The 17,757-nt window shown below is 36.4% G+C and overlaps 1 protein-coding gene across 2 annotated transcripts in view; it reads right to left on the minus strand.

Annotated features, from left to right (window-relative positions):
* The window catches only part of DYNC1I2 (dynein cytoplasmic 1 intermediate chain 2), a 36,224-nt gene that overhangs the window by 2,767 nt on the left and 15,700 nt on the right, over positions 1 to 17,757 (minus strand). For both annotated transcript variants that reach the window (XM_019553685.1, XM_019553684.1), the window contains 10 exons: positions 17,386 to 17,501; positions 6,649 to 6,738; positions 6,216 to 6,378; positions 6,020 to 6,119; positions 5,359 to 5,484; positions 4,242 to 4,388; positions 3,759 to 3,872; positions 3,161 to 3,294; positions 2,078 to 2,222; positions 838 to 978 (listed from right to left, as the gene is read on the minus strand). In XM_019553685.1, coding sequence (XP_019409230.1) covers positions 838 to 978; positions 2,078 to 2,222; positions 3,161 to 3,294; positions 3,759 to 3,872; positions 4,242 to 4,388; positions 5,359 to 5,484; positions 6,020 to 6,119; positions 6,216 to 6,378; positions 6,649 to 6,738; positions 17,386 to 17,501 — 1,276 coding nt within the window. The remainder of the gene's footprint in view (positions 1 to 837; positions 979 to 2,077; positions 2,223 to 3,160; positions 3,295 to 3,758; positions 3,873 to 4,241; positions 4,389 to 5,358; positions 5,485 to 6,019; positions 6,120 to 6,215; positions 6,379 to 6,648; positions 6,739 to 17,385; positions 17,502 to 17,757) is intronic.

Here is a 17,757-nt window from a genome sequence, read left to right on the forward strand (position 1 = left end):
ACACATTGTTAGAATTTCATCAGTATTTCCAGATGAAGCTCTAGTCCTGAGCTATAATAATCTATAGCTCCAGATTTCCAGAGTTTATATGTTATAATTTCTGCCTATTTAGAATACTGGCTGGAATATTCTTCCACGTGCTAGTTCATTCTGTCAGAGAACATGTTCAAAAAATTAAATGGATTAGTGCTGAAGATTTAATGAGCATTTCCCTCACTGTGCAATACAATGCATGGAGAATTTTGCAAGGATGGGAATATAGCTTTCCCCCCTGCTACACATCTCTCTTGTGCATTCCTCAGAAATCTGCATTAAGAAATCACTGTCTCGCAGAATATACTACTCTGAGCAGCCTTCATCCACACATTTAGAAAACTCAGTGCTGCAAACCAGCCCCAAATCTCCTAAAGATATGTGCAAATACACAACACTCTTAGGAAAACGGCATTATTTAAAAACATGTCAAATTCTCTCAAAAGATTTCAGACAACAGAACACAGGCCCTTTATATTGGCAAGTATGTCAATGCCATGTAGAAAGCCTCCATTCAGCAATGTCCTTCATAAGTCTCCACTAATCAGAGAGGAACCCTTTAATAGACAGCTCTATGCAACAGAAATATAAATGCAAGTGCCATTGGTTTCTGGGACAGGTATTGACTATGAAATCTGCAACACTCCACTTTATTTTATTAAAGGTATCTTAAGTAATATTCTGCAGCTCTATAGAGACACATGTAGCAGCCAAGACGCAACATTGTTAGCCAGATATTTTTGAGGAAGTCTAAAAACATTATGTTCTTGTTTGGTTTGAGAATTAACTTAAATCTTGCCTCACCTCAGTATCATTGTTGAGATTCCACAGATCAAGCCTTCCCATTCCATCCACACAAGCAAACAGGGCAGGGTGAGTAGGAGACCACATAACATCATACACATAGTCTGAGTTGTCCTCAAATGAGTAGAGAGGCTTATTATTCTGAAAGAAAATTGTATAAGATAACTTTATGCATTCAGAGATTCTAAAACCAAAATCTTTTGACAGTGGGTGGGATGATGAGACGTATTTGCCAATGGCAGCAATCCCAAAATTGAAAAACAAAATCAGTGCTTAAAAAAAAGTGCTGCTACAGAGAGCACAAGAGAGCCTGCGTAACTGAGAACCATCTCTTTTGATGGATTTTACTGCACTTGTATAACCTGCTATTTTTAACAGCTTCAACAGGAGGCCAATAGCTCAAGAGAGCCTGTGAACAGTAGTTAACATCTCTAAAACAGAATTTACCAATTGGTAAACAGTAGTATTTTGCATGGGAGTTACCTATGGGAGACCCTAGCATGGTTTTGGTTTCATCTTCATGTTCCCCAGGATAGCCAAGATAGTGATGGAAGGACAAGTCAATTTAGGCTCACTGACAGAACAGCACTGTTTTTATTTTTCTAAAACCTATGGCAAAATGGACTAGAGCAATGATGGGATCTCAAGTGGCCACCTGAATTAATGTACTCATAAAAAGAGAGGAAAGTCAAAGGTCCACCTGAACCAAGCATATTGAGCTAGTATGCTCAAGGCATGCCAGCGTTTATGGCCAAGGGCAACAAAAGAACTGTGTGGCTAGTATTGTGTCCAGTGGTCTTTGATTCCCCAACCTGAATGACCTGGTACAGTTGGGTCAACTGCGCGCAGCTTTTGGAATGAGTCCAGAGTAAGGCTTCTACATGCACCCTCTGGAGCCATGGCTGGATGTTCTGACAACTCTCTGCCCCAGACTACTTTGTTACACTGTTCTTCCCAAGTCACTTGCAAAGTGAAAAGAATGAACAAAATAGACCAGAAACAGACAGACTCTATAAAGTGAAGTCACACTTAGATATCAATTAGGCAAAAATAGGCTAGGTTCCCCCCAAATCCACAAATGTTCCCTATTTGTAGGTGACTGAAAGAGAGCTAAGTCACATAAATTTAACAAACAAGTCTCTCTCAACCATTTGACAACTTACATACCTTACATTATAGCACCACCTTGTGTCAAAGTATACAAAAGAAAAAAATCTGTTAAACATATCTATATGGATACCTTAGTTGTCCAAAGCTTTACTGTCCAGTCAAAAGATGAGGTGACAAAGAGATGAGAGAAGTCAACAGGTCCAACTGCTGTATGGCAATGGATGCCTGTGATTGGTCCTTGGTGTCCTTCAAACATCTCACTGATTCCAGCTTTGCTGTTTTAAAATAAGTTAAGGTAAATTTCTTCGAAGCTATATTTTGCAGACAGAGAAAGCTGAATACATGGCAAGGGGGTTATTTAGGACTTTCTATTGGAGGTTCTCACCTAAAGTTTACTTTTCAACAAAACATGGGCTTAAATATTACCCCATAGATCAGTAATTCTCAAAAACAATAGAAATGGGTTTTGAAAAAAGTTGCATGCAAAAATACTGCTGAGATCAGCATAACATTTGGTAGGCATTAGCCCACCCAGATCTAACTATACAAGCTCTTCAAGCACTAGCTAAATATTTGGATGATATTAAGAACAAAATGCAGTCTTCGGGCATAAGCATTCAAACACCTGCTGGCTTAAAAGAGAAGTTACATGCACATTGCAGAAGCAAAGTTTAGTTTTTGATAACGACAATACACCCCAATAGTCTCCCCAAATCAGGGGAAAGGAAAAAATGTTACACAGAAGCGGTACAATTTTGGCTATTTAAGCCACAGAGATGTGCAGCAATAGCAATGTGTATTTGAGATGAAAACTGGACACTCAATTTTATTTAAGAAAGCAATTGATGAGATACAGCCAGACAATTTCAAAACAGATTGAACAGCAGGAGAAATGCTAGCGATTTAAGATTTGTGCGTGATGCTACTGTACAATTATCCAGAGAACTGATACAAAGTTTGGGATATTCTGCTACGATTCAAATGAACAGAACTGAACTCAGTCGGTTTGTCATCATTTAAAAGCCATTCCAAGCCAAAGGAGGGAAATGGCAAATTGAACTTAAAAGGGCACAATTTGAAAACATTATGAAAGATAATGGTGGATTCATACAGACATCCCCAGACTATTCATAGAAACAAGATTTTGCTATGTAAAGTTTACCATGATTCTTCTCCTAATTACTTTAAAAGAGTAACAAGGATTATTATTCACCTGCCATGGCGGCATGCTGTGTACACAGAGCCTTCTTCACTTCCAACCACAAAATTGTTGACATCTCCAACAGGGAAGGACATGCAAGTGACAGCTACAGCTTTGGACTGCTTATGAATTAACTCCATGCTATCCTGTAGAGAAAGATTATCAACAACTTGCTATTCAAAACTTACTATTTGAAATACTGACTTTTTTTTTTTTTTTTTTTTAGCATCAGCATGCTCACAAGCCATTCTTGTTTTAGCCCATCTAAAATATGTGTCTATTACTTATGGGACCAAGTTTTAGCATCCATGGTGAAGACAGATGTTATAAGATCCACAGATGACACTTGATTTAGTACCGTTAAAAAAAAGTTACTAATATTTATCTGGTAATACTACCAGACCAATTACTGTACCTCTGTGTTATGAAAATGCTTATACATTTTTTTAAATCTGTTAAGTCTTACAAAATATTTACCCCAAGTATACAGATGTTAGACTGAGTATTAAGGTACAGATTACCTGCAGTTTAAAAAAAAGAAAAAAAAAAAAGAAAAGTGGCAAATATCCTCTATAGCTCTGTATCATAGACTTTTCCAAGTTTACTCTACCTGTGGCTGGGAAAGCATATCCAGACTCCATGAGCATATCTTTCCATCAGTTGAGATGCTAATCAGGTTGTGAGCATTCTGAGTCCCAACCACATTTACACAGTATACAGGATGCTAAATTGGAAAGACAGAGTGAAAGAGTACAACAAAATCCTTCTCAGAAAAAGGAATCTCCAGCATAAATTCAGCAGTACTTCAAATTTTTACTTCGCAGTGGATTAACGTTTTTCAGGGCATTAGGGCTGTCTCTAAAAGTACTGTCTGAATGAATGTCCATACCTTTTGGTAACTAAAAACTAAATGGTGTTTAGACTTGGCACCTATAAAACTGTCAACAGAGCGACAAAGGCAAGAATCTTAAATTTTTCAGTGCCAGCATTGCTAAATGCAAACAGAGGCACTAAAATGCCACCCCAGTCCAACAGCCAGGAATTGATATGCCTCAACAGGAAGTAGTTCTTGTAGATGCCTTTTTTCTCCTACCGTGTGAGCAGCAGCTGAAAGTGGAGTTCTTTGTACTGGGGTTCTCTTATTGCTGCGATTATCCCATAGCACAATTTGGCCTGAATATGTGCCACCAACAACCAGATTTGGGTGAAATTTTGCAAATGTAGCAGACATCACTGCAGACTGCAAAGAAAAAGAAAAGTCACAAAGTAACAAAGTCATGTTGAACAGTCAAGAAAACCTGACCATTACTAGAGCTGAACTGTCCCTTCAGACATTTGATATTGGATAAAGCAGCAAAAGATGGTGAAAGCAATTATTAAAAGTTTCGCAGGAACTTGATAAGAATGGTTACTTAAAACACTTGACATGCTTCTGGTTTTAACTTTAAATGAAAGTGAAGCTCCCACTCACTGTTCCTCCTGTATGCATGTAGTTGATTTGTATTTCTCTCAGAAGTTTGTAACACATGAGAGACTGTAACACCATTAAGAGACATTCTCTACTCATTTGTCAAAAAGAAAGCAGAAAAACTTTTATATTTATAGCAGCAAATCATAATTAATTACCTTTGTCAGCTATGTCTTGACAGTAATCCGACATCAGATTATACATTAGTTTAAATTCTGCTAAACTATATTTTAGGATTATGACATGTTGAAAAGAAAACTGCTATTGCAGGCATAGTTGAATAGGAAAGATTTGCACATTTTTACCTTTCACTAATCCATTTTTAAATCCGCATCTGTTTTCTACATGAAGCATGTGTTTCTACTTATCTATCTTGGTCCATCTCCTTAGGCCATACACATTTTGCTTTGTGGGCTAAGGTCTAGTTGTACATTCTCTGTTACAGTTTATGAAAAAAGCTACTTATACTTCAGGCATAATACAAAAATGTTTTCTTGTTGTTTAACTAAATTAGAATAAGAAACATAGGTTTGCAGACAAGTTTAAATACTCTGAATGATGTCAGCAGAATCTTTTTGAAGCAATGAAGTCTACATCCATCAACATCTGTTTGCAAATACATGTGGTTAAAAGTACATGCCAGCCCAATGAAATCATCATGTTGACAACTATAAAGAAGGCACTTGTCTAAATTCATCAACATAAAATCTTTAGCCTGGTGAAACAGGAACTTGCATCATACCTGGCAGTGAAAGACGTATTCCGGGGTAGTTTTTTTGTATTTCATATTCCAAACAAGAGCCACCCCATCAGGCTCATGAGGAGCATCTTCGTTGTTGTTATAAGAGGCTACAAGCAACTCTGGGTACTAGTCACAAAAGTTAATGAAGAGGCAGGGGGGAAAAAAAGAGGTATTTGGAGTAAGTGAATATTTTCTCAATCCAGTCAAACCAGTTTAAGCCCCATATAATATATGAAATTGGGACAGAAATATTTATAATTAGTGACCATTAAAAGGTTTGTCCCCAACTACAGAGCTAAGACACAGTGTTTTTCAGTTACAATTATTGGTTTTCACAGTTTAAAACAAACTTAGACATGCTTTTTTCCCCCCAGAGCTGACACTTACCTCTGCAGTGTCTTTAACATACTCAGTTCAGTTTAAGTGCCTTCAGCATACTTAGTTCCATTTATACATTGTCATTGTACTTTAATGAAAATGCAGGAGGTATGAACAAGCTACGAACTAGTACCTTCAGACACACATGGAACTACCAGTATCAGTGCTATTCTAAGAAATACAACTGGAACACCACATACGAATGGTGCAAAAAGTTTGAGCACACACATACACACACAAGAAATCACTTTTGCATCACTTCTAAAAGTAAGTATTAATTTACCTGAGACGACCAGTCCAAACAACTAACAACACGATGCTTTGACCAGCGTTCATCAAAAAACTGCCTATTTAAGGACAGTTTTGCACCTGCTTGAATCTCTCTGCAAGAAGAGGGAATTGCAAGGTTTGAAGAAGTTATCTAAATTCAGTTAGTAATATAATAAATACACTCAGGAAAATGTTCAACAAGCCATTACCCTTCTTTGTCTTCCAAGTCTCTTCCACTGTAGTCAAAGAAAATGTTAATCTGCTCAGAAAGAGCTCTTTCTACAATCCTTGTAGAATGGTCAAAGAAACTTAAAAATTCTTCAGAGTGCAAAATTTGTTGTTTTTCTTCTTCTGTAAGTTCATGAGGTGCAACTGGAAAACAAAACAAGTTCTTTGACTTTTCAGATTATTTTCCTTCTTACAAATGCATAGATAGGAAAACCAAATACTTCACAATGTTGTAAAAAACATATTTTCATAACATCCGCATATGCAATGTTTTAGACTATTTTAGTGTTGTTATATTTTGTATTTAAAAGGTAAGTAAATGGTAAACAAACTTAAACTGATAAGAGACAGCCTATTTAATTAAAGCTTCTTTTTTATTACAATAAATCAATCATGCCCTGGAGCGAGTTGTACCTTCTTCCTCTTCCTCTTTTTTCAGTGTTTTTTCTTCTTCGGGTTCAATTGATGGTTTTGGTATCACAACATCATCTTCTTCTTCCTCATCTGATGAGGAACAGTACAGTGAAATCATCAATGTTCTTAAAAAGGCATAACATTTTCTATAGAGTTTCAAATAAGTCAGTACAAAATGAACTATTTCACCAAATATAATTACATTTCTGTAAAATATAATGTTTGGTTAAAGTGAAGAATTATGAATCAGAACATTGCCTACTTCGCTATTTAGTGCATGGTCACATTAATTTGTTTAGCTGGGTAAAATGAAAAAAAAAATACCCAAGAAATTTTAAAACATTCACAACAGAAATCTTAAACTCCTAGAAGCATTTATCATTCCAGACAACTTGCATCTGCCACGTAGTTTTATGTAACATGCTGACACATTAATGCTGCAGAATAAAGAAAATCAAATGTCTAAAATAGCCTACAGAGCCGCTGTTTACTTGTGATCTGAAACCATCAGTGTCTAATGGATCTTCACATGGCACAAAGATGGCTCACATTAGCTTTCAGGTTGCTATTTTGAGAGGCAAATTTTGCTAAAGATAATAGCTGAGAGATTACAATTTTTTTCTGTCATTCTAAATGCAAGTCTCATTATCTGTATCATGTCTGGCAATGAGAATTTTAAAGCAAAATGTATTTTTCTTAATTGCAATGAACACCGCAAAATTTTAATATACAGGAATCCTGACAGGGTTTACAGCACTTTCTGCACTATTACAGCTTCTCCCTTCAATACTGTAAACCAGAAAATAACTTTAAATTACTTAGTGTTGTAGAATATGCATTTCCTGCCTTTTCTTCCTCTGTTTCCTAGGGTAAGTTTTTGAAAAGACTATTTTTATTGGTTAAACAACTATGTCATCTGTCTATAAGGGAATGACAGCAGGAGTCTACAGCATGCTTCATCACAAGTAATGAGACAGTATTCAACAGGGACTCTACTTGTTTGTTGCAGTCATCTCCCTGACCCACGTTCAAAGTTATCTAACAAAAAAAATACACACACACAAATAAAGAGTGGTCAAGGGATGGGAACCAGCTGCCAACCCATGGTCCCAGCAGCCAGGCCAGCTGACTAGATAGCAACAACCAGATGGTACTGCTGGGATTGTCTCTCTCTGCTATGAGGTGGCAATGGGATGGCACAACATTTTTCTGCCTGACTGCTTCCAATCATGTCTTTCCCCAAAGGCAAGCCTGTGCAATTACCAGCACTCCAGGAGGTCTACAGACAAGCCTTTACCCTGCAAACAAAATACAGCTTGTAGGCCATACCAGCTGCCAAACCACACACATAGTGATAGGTTTGGAGAGGGTCTGAATATCTTTCTACACTCCATAGTATAGGCAATAAAAATATAACTGTACCTGCAGGAAAGAAAGCTTTAAGTGACACTGTATAATGCACACAATAATACAAACTCCAACTTAATCAAAATGATAATGACGTATGCCAATCCTACATTACTTGAAATTGAGCGATTTTTACGTTCTGACAAGTTTACAGAACTAGGATAAATGGCATGAATGATTTCAATATATGCTCATACTTTTGAACCAAATGGTGAAGGTTAAAATCTTTCCTTTCAAGGGCCTCAATCAGCCACAAAGGAAAACAGTAATCACTGTCTTTTCAGCCAGCCCAACCGCATTTGTCAGCCCTTTCTCCGTCAATGCAGCCAGAGCAATCAACCTGCCAAACATTCAGAATGGAAAAACAATCTGAAAATACAGGGTATAATGCACCTGCCAGTGAAAATGGCCATTTCAAGAAAAGCTAGTGATCTCAGTGACCCTGCTGAGGAGGCGGTGGTGCAGAGGGGAAAGAACGCGTAAAAGAATTCTTAGTGATCTCCACTCTCTTGCACACTGACACTTCCTTACAAAGCATGCCAATTACAGCTTTTGTGCTACTTAAAAAAATGAAAGCTTTTTTGGGCAAAATAATCACATGGAGAAACAGAAAGACACTGCTCCTTTTTAGATGGATTCACATGTACAACGGACTATTAATCTGAAAACTGTATAACTTGTAGCAATTCTAAAGTGTCTCTCCTTCAAACACAGCTGAAATTCTGACAACCAGTCACTGTGGTGTGAACAGCAATGGATTTTCAATTTTAATTTAATTTAGCAGCTGTGACAGAATGGCAAACTGTATGCAACTGATGTACATTAACATTTAGTTACATAAAATATGGTTTTTTTTCCCTAAACAATTTTGCTGCTATAATCAATACCTTAAAATTTAAAGTCTTGGATTCTGACTAGGAGAGGTTATTCTAGCTTAAAATGTCATGAATTAGAAATTGCAACCCAACCCCTCCCCCCTTGGTACATCACACCGATTCTAAGTACCATTTTCAATGACAGGAGGCAAATTCCTGTCAAATGCAGATGGTCAGCCTTTTAGTGCCGAGTGACCTCATAATCTACATATTTTACAGACAAGATCATGTAGCTGATTGCTCCTCCCTTTTAACATTTCAAATACAGATGAGGTATATTATACAAAAGATCCAAATTTCTTGACATTAATCTCAGTATGGTCATCTTATATGGGCTGATGCATCCAAACACTGGATACAGTGTAGCCACAATAGTTTGAATACATAATTAAGGTAACATAACTATTGATGATACTGAACATCTAATTTCACATTTAGATTTACTTATGTGCAAACAGACACACAAGTCATGTGGGCTGTACTTCTATTGTGATTACTTTACATTAAGTAACAGCAAGAACTTCAATATACACAAAAAAGTCAAGGTATGCAACAGCAATGTGCCTGCAAGAAACGGATGCAATTCCTGCCCAGAGAAATTTATGGTCTAAAAAGTCAACTAGAGTCCATCAGACAAGAATGGTCACAAGTTTGTGTAATCCCTTCCTCCACCATTTCCTACTCCCCCCTACTTTATTAAGATTTACGGTATCTGTTTGCAAGGGCTGTGGTAACAATGATGTACTAGCAAATATATGCTAAAGGATTGAAGGATTAGAAATTTTAGCTTTCAAGGTAATTTAATTTTTAATAAATTAAGTATTCACTTAAAGTCTAGATGCATTTTTAATGCTGTTGTGAAGCAAGCTTAGACCAAGCTTTTGAGAAGGTTTCCAAGCTCATCCTCCTCTCATTCAGTGTTGACTAAGCTGAAAACGCACCTGATGTGAATTTCTAGTTTCAAGATATAAAACGTTTCCTTCCCAAACAAGATGAAAACAAAGCAGCTAGCATCTCAGCAGAACTGCACAGGAGCATGAAGTCAGGAAGCAGAACTGTATTTCACAATATATTAATGAACATTCATTAAATAAGCTAAAAAAATACCATGTTTTTTCAGACAGGGAATCTTAGGTTATAAAATGAGCAATACGGACTGCACAAAAGTAGCAGCCACTTTAAAAGTGACAAATTCTTTGTCAACAAATGCAAAAACTGGGTTTAATGAATTGAATTTTTATGTTGAGTTAACATCAAAATTGTGATGCATTTTGGTGAGATGGAAAGAAAAGCAGCACTGCAAATTAGGCTGCACCTAGCAATAAGACTACGGAGTGAAGTTCCAGTTGTCTGAGTAATCTGTTGCTGTAGAGTAGGTTAATCAGAGTTAAATCAGCTGTGAAACAGGTGCCTTTTGTTAAGCTGAAGGTGTCTTCATATCAAATTTTCCCTTGGTATTTCAGTGTATATTTAAGACATGTACAAGAACTATATGTATATGTAAACATCAACTATTTCTTTAAAGAATACTATTGTAATAACGACATTTGTCTGACAACAGCACCTGAAAGCCCTCTCCATAGTATTATTAAATGCTAGTGAGAAAAAGACTAAACAGTTAAAAGTGTAAGAGCAGAAGTAACATTTTCATTTTACAAATCTGAGTCTCTCACAGATTACATATTTCCAAAGAGTATGACATTAATGCAGCAATACTGTCTTTAAGGCTATGACAACACATCCCTAGCTCTGCTACCAGAGATTCTGGCAAGAGACAGCAGTCTCCACTACCAAAGCATGTACTGCACTGTAGGAAGGGGCCAACTGCTGAGACATGGCAGTGTCTATACATGCCTTCTGGCTGCTGCATGGCAGCAACGGCTTTACTCTGGTTAACAGAAGTGGAATAACTATTCAGATAGATAAGGAGTCCTCTGTTACTGCACAGAAGCTTTGAGCGCAGATGCTGCAGAATGCACCTTAGTTCCGCCAGGAAAAGTTTGCAACGTAGGCTAAGCCAGGAGAAGTGATTAGCTGTGACATTCATAAATTGCAGCAAGTTAACAGGTGATGAGAACAGACAGCTGATGTATTAATTGTCTACATGCCTGCTTCTACCTCACAGTAAGTGAAAGAGAAACTGTGGAAACTAGCACCTCAGTGAAACAGGGCTAAGCTACCACCCACCATTTAGCTCTGCTGTAGAGGTAAAAACAGGCATATGGAAAGTAACTGCACATCAGATGCTCTGTAGTAAGTCCCCATTGTTTTTAGCTTACAATTTGTCTGTACTCTTACTGTACAGTAAGACTGCAGCTACTGTTATTCCACTGCCCCAGAAAACTTAAATTATGAACAAGCAACCTTTCAAGCTAAATTCCTTTCATTTAAAGCCTGTTCTTGCCTGGATTACTTCACACAAATCTAAGCGTGGTAACCAGTCTCCCCAGGGTATCCATGGTATTAACTTTCATGTATGATCTAATTTGCTGACACCACAAAATCTGATGTGCATGTTCCTCACTCTGGCATTCTGCTCAACTGTTTTCATGTTCTTTGAATTCGCTTCCTTAGGGAAACGGTATAAAAATATGAAAAATGTGACAAAACATTTATTCATGAGACCCTTTAGAAATTACTCATTCTATTAAGAAAAGTGAAAAATCTCCTACAAAAGGCCTGCCTGAATTATTCTGTGGTGCTGGATAAAAAGCAGCATCTCTTCAAGACATTCAATTTCTCAAATGCTACAAGGACCTCCAAGGTCATGAGACATCTGCACAATTGCACAAACAATTTTTATTTACAACACACTAACTTACGAACACACTAAATGCCTGCAACTACAACATTTCTGGCTCAGATCTTGTTATATTTTATAAAATAAGTAGGGCTAGGCTTGGGATGTAGAAAGTGAGAGATTAGTCAATCTAGAACTTGGTTGGAAGACTTTCAGGCTAACAAGAGCTGGAAGTCACGATTGAGAAGGTAGCACTTTTCTGTCTGAGCCAGTACTATGCAGTATGACATAAGGAAGCATTGTACTGCCCTTCAGACTAAAATGTAAAGTCTTAATTTAGCCCTAGTGTTTGGGATAATTGTCCACTTGGAGTTTATTGTGATGTCAAAAGGACATGGTATTCTTCAATTCCTGTCTTAATTTTCAAGAGAGCAGTGCACTCTCAGACACGGCTATCTTTTTAAACTATTTCACGGAGGGAGGGAAATATCTATACCATTTAAAGTCTGAGTTGTTTAGATGAAAGGTATTCTTAAAGACAACCAGTCCATCTTCCCAATTGTGAGGACCTACAGGGAATGCTTAAAATAGCTTTGGCCATTTTAAAAGGAAAAGAGATTTTAAAAAGTCATCTGCTGAAAGGGTCATTTATGCAAACAAGAGCCGTTGACCAAAAACAATACCAAGAAGTTAGAATTAAGAAATCCTCAGACATTGTAGAGTATCAGCAAAATACAGACAGCAATAAGGCAACTGGACCAGATCTTGTTACTTTCACTTTCATAAGCTTTACTATTTTCTACCCGAGGAAGAGCTGAGGGAATTCCAGTAGACCTAGCTCTCTTTTGTCACCTTTTTTTGGGTACAAAGCAGCAAACAAGTGCCAGCGCAGTCCCAAAAGTGGTTCAGCACATTCTTATAGAATGTCATAATTAAATAATCTTGTGTCCAGTTCACCTTGCATTTTGTAATAAAGTTCAACTTCCAGATTGGATCTAACCAATACTGAAACAGCCATAACACATGGATTTTATGAACTTATTTTGGCAGCTTCCTTTTAAATGGAAATCCAGTTGCAACCCTGACTAGAAATGATTGGCTTTACTTTATGTGCAGCTCTTCTAAAACAGATATAGATCGAAGGAGCTGAATGAGACTGATATACTATTACTGTGCTTCCCCGCATGATTTTCTGTTGTTATATTAAATCAGACTATAGTTGTTAAACAAAAAAGAAAAAAAAAAAAGATAAAAGAAAAAAAAAAATCAAAGGACCCCACAGCACCACATTTCATATTTTTCTGCTGTAAGTTTATGCATTGTTATTCAGAAACAGTCTACAGGGTGACTTAAATTGTGAAGATCCTCCCTTGAGCAGAGGGTTCTTTTGAGGTCCCTTTCAGCCCTACTTTTCTAAGATTCCATGAAATTCCATACCTAATACTGTCTAGAGATTAAGTGCGATAGACATGGTGCACAAAAAATATATACCCATCAGTGGACATTGAACTCAGATAGATAAGGATTACATTTTTCCTGTTTCCTGAAAGATTTTAGATAATTTTTTTCCTATGACCAAAATACTTCATATATGGCAATTCTAGTTTATTGTGGCAACTCAATTTTCTCACTGAAATATCATTTGCTGCTCCTATAATAATATGTGTTAGCATGTGCGTGTGCGCATACATAATTCTCAGTTATTCATTAGTGATGCAGTTGAAAAGAGTTTGAGAGAGATGTTCGGTTTTTAAAACCAAAGGTTAAGGTAGTCCCATTTCTTGACCCACATGACAAGTCACTTTTTAACATACACATACATAAAAACTAGCTGATGCAGGATAATAAAAGCAGTTGTTCTCGAGCCTTCAGGAAGCAAGGGACTTTAAAGGTCCGATGAGCAGGTACAATCCAGTCAACTTTTCTAGCTGAAGAGTATTCTGGAAATCGCTACTGGGAAGTGAACAGTGCTGTCATTCTCCTCCACATAAACTCTAACTAATGAGTATTTACTGAATGTGAAACTAACTTGGAACACAAAGTCCCAGGCAAATTCATTCACAGCAGGCATCATAAGCACTTCAGATACAGAAATCATACACTAACTCTCTGCATTCCCATGTAAACCTGACAGAAGGAAGAAAAAGGCAAGTGACAGGAGAGGAAAAAAAAAAAAAAAAGCAAAAGGAAACTGGCATTGGGAAAAGGGCAATGGAATGAGGGAAACTTTGACAGACTGCTTTGTTTCTTATTACATGGGTTATTACAGTTTACAGGTAGTACTAAATTTGCTTTACATTCAAGTGAACTTCTGGTAATTTCAGTTGCCTAGAGCCAAAACTGTATTCTACATCTTCTAGGCATTCCTGCTGAATAGGTACTAGCCAAAAGCTGGAAATACTGAAATTAGTGCAACAACTAAGAACCATGGATGCAAGACCATAGACTTGCTGTTACAATATGCTCTTTTCTAGTGATTATGACTTCCCTAACTCCTACAGAATGGGAGCCAACAGAAGCATCAGCTTAGACATTGCTCCTGTTCCATTCAAATATATTTTAAAAGCATATATTAACTAGTTAAGTACACCTTCATTTTATCTGCCACTCTTACTAATGGATATTATGAATATCATTAACAATTATAGAACAGTTCCTTTATATAAATAACTGAAAAAAGTCATCTTCTATCTCTGGAAATATAAAAGCAATACAAAAGACCACAAAACACTCAAGGGAATTCAGGTACAGTTAAGACTAGTTTTAATTCAGTTTTTAGAATGACTACTTTAAGTTGGCAGTCTTTAAATTTTTCAAGTTTAGTCTAAGGAAACAGAGTTGATTTATTCAAGACCAACCTAGAGCTAATCATCTGAACTTTCTACTTGTATATGACGATGATGATATTTCATTTTATTCATCCCAAATAACACAGGAGGAAACAGCATTCCATGGCTGGGATGTGGAGCTTTTTATGCAAAAAGTGATTACATGAAGGAGTGTTGAAAAGAGAACAGAATTAAATTTGGTTACATTTAACCCTAAAAAAAAATAAAATAAAAAAATCATCACATTAAAAAGAGACTGATGCTGGATTTTCATGTTTAAACACTAAGGCCCTGACCTATGTAGTCTCCTTCATCAGTTGTTTCTAGTTTTAGACATCCTTTTCCACCCATGTCCAAAATAAAATTTTATACCATCACTCCTTAATACTGAAACTTGTATGAACTAACTAAAAGCATCTGAAATTCTGGCTCAAACTCCATGGATTTGTATGCAAGATAAATAAAAGCCCTAAAAGTTAGTTTCCCTGACTTCTACATTTCCCTAGCTTCTAAGAAACTAACTCCTGAAGTTAGAAGCAGTCTTTAAAGTAGGGGTACCTACTGGTCACTGGGGGATTTTTGAGGATTATTTAAAAAACTAAAACAAAACACTTGCATGAAAAAATGCAATGCAAGGTGACATTTATTTTATTTATTCATTTTTTGAGCTGTCCTACACTAAAATGGCATCAGTACTCCAGTAGAGATATACTGCAACCCTCAGAGGATTTTTCTCAAAAATATGAACTCAGCTTTGTGAATTTTTTTAATGAATTATAAAACAATTTCAAGCAAGATGTATATTACTCTGTCACTGGAAAGTTTTAAGAAACCATTCAAACTGCATCAAAATACAGGATACCACAACAGCAGAGAACTTAAAATACTGATAGCAGACACCAAGCCCAATGCGATGCATACAGAATATGAATGTATCATGGCCACAAGACGGCACTTGCTCTGAGTTCTCTCAGAACAGAAACTAAAGAGATTTCCTAAATACAGAACAATTAAATTCCAGAGTAGCCTTTTCATTAACTGGCAAGTTCATAAAGAACAAAGTGATTCCTTTGAGTTACTACTGATGTATCCATGAACTAGTACTTGACAAACAAGCATTCAGCTTCCATTTTAGCTAGCGTTCCAAAGGAAAAAAACAACAAGCCAAAACAAAGCCCCTTACTGAAATGTTAAGTATTTATACATCCAGCACACATGCAGGGATAGAAAGGGTATTCAAAGAGAGAAGTGTGTCTACAAATCGTTGCACAACTTGGTATTTTACTAAAATACCAATGCATATTCTATTTACAATTTTATTTACTTTATAACCTCAAATGTTAAACCAGTTTAAATAATTTATGGAGAGTATTAAGACAGGGGGAAAAAAATCTTCTATTCTAGTTTATCAAGTAATAAAAAGCTAATAAATCTGCCAATTGTGTACAGCTATAGACAGCATACTGATCCTCCTATGCAGGAATTCTGTGGATAAGGAGAAAAACACTTCTTTCAACACAGAAGTATTACCCATTTGCTTTTTTCCCCCCACTCCCACTTCCAATTTCGTGCGATCAACTTTAGCACATATAGTCAGCGTGCAATAATAAGCAATAATGTACTTATACACACAAGCAGAGCGCTATGAAGGCAAATATTTTTAGGCAAATCATATAGCACTTTGGAAAAAAGAAAGAACTAATCTTGCAAAATTTAAATGTAATAAGAATAAGGAAACACTGCCCACAGTTTTTATCTATAGATGCTTATGAAGAGACAAAAGTAAACATTAAGATATGAAGCATAAAATTACAGCTGAAACTGTATTGTTAAATTTACATCTTGTGTAGCCATTTTAATACCTGGGGGCAGTAGAACTGAACAGTTCAGTGGCTGTAGTGTGCCCAAGCATTCATTAAGAATTAGGCAAAGACCAAACATTTCCATTATGATCTAATTCCCAGGTCTCTAATGGTCAAAGGCAAATGCATTAACCAACTATACCTCTATTAAAAGATATTTTTTCCTGCAAGCAAGCAAGTTATGCCTGAAGGCTTAACTCTGAAATTCTCAAACTCTTGAGTTTGTGCCATGAGCTGAGGGTGTCAAAAACTGCCCCTTGGTTAAGGTGAGCAATTCCAGTTCTCAATGATTAAGGGGAGTCTATGTCCTTATGTACAAAATCCGCTTTATAAGAATGCAAATTTTTGAACGTTTATTTTTATTTATTAACTACTGTTTATGACTTGCTGCCTTCATAGGCGTATCTATATATAAAGCCTCCAAATAGTTACTTTCAGATATATGGATCACATCGCATACTTGTGGATATACAGCTGTTTAAGCAACACAAAGCACATCTACACGTGCGCTTTAATATGCAGTAACTTATTTTTCTGTGCATTAAAGCATCATGTAAAAAATGTGCGATTAGGCTAACACACAGTAAAATAGGCTATTGCATATCAAGCGCCACTTAAAAACTGTGCACATTCATTAAGGCAGCCTAATGTACATTTCTTTAGTACCTACCTACCCGACATTAGAGGTAATGAGTTTAATGCACATTAGTGGGCATGTCTACACACATATTAAGGTGCTTTTTCTAAAGAAGAAAATAACACAGCTGTTCACTGGGGAGCAGAAAATAAGTACTGTTAATAATAGAAACTAAGACAATATGCAGTAGGCAAGAGGTCCATGAACTCAACACAAATTAAAGAAATCAATTCTTCTACAAATCAAAACAAAACTTCTATTACCTTTTTAAAAGTTAAAAACCATCAGCTAGAAGTGATTGGGATCCATCTCTGCTTTTAAAACAGTTTTCATATATACTTTTATAACCAGAAAAAAAAATTATATAAAGTAGTAAGTTGGCATTCACCTTCCTTAGGTTGAGTCATAACAGGTGTTTGAGTCTCCTTTGTATATGTAACAATTTCTCGAGGAGGAAAATCTACTTGTGTAATTTTTGCCATTCCCAGTTTAACAGGTCCACGTCTAAACAAAAAATAAAAATATCAGAACATAATCACAAGTAATTTAAAGAGTTTCATACAAGCCATCACCTTACATTATACCCCAAATAAACCTAAATTGTGAACATTAACATCTGAAAACTTTCATGCAAATTGAATATAATACTATCTTTAGTTTTAGAAAGGTGGCTACTTGTACACACAAGACTGGGAGAAAAAGAAAAAGACAGATATTTATAGAAAGGCCTGCTCAGTCTTGGTGTACACATGATTTCTCT

Source organism: Crocodylus porosus, unplaced genomic scaffold (genome assembly GCF_001723895.1).
Source record: "Crocodylus porosus isolate Cpor-Errol unplaced genomic scaffold, CroPor_comp1, whole genome shotgun sequence".
NCBI classification, from domain to species: Eukaryota; Metazoa; Chordata; order Crocodylia; family Crocodylidae; genus Crocodylus; species Crocodylus porosus.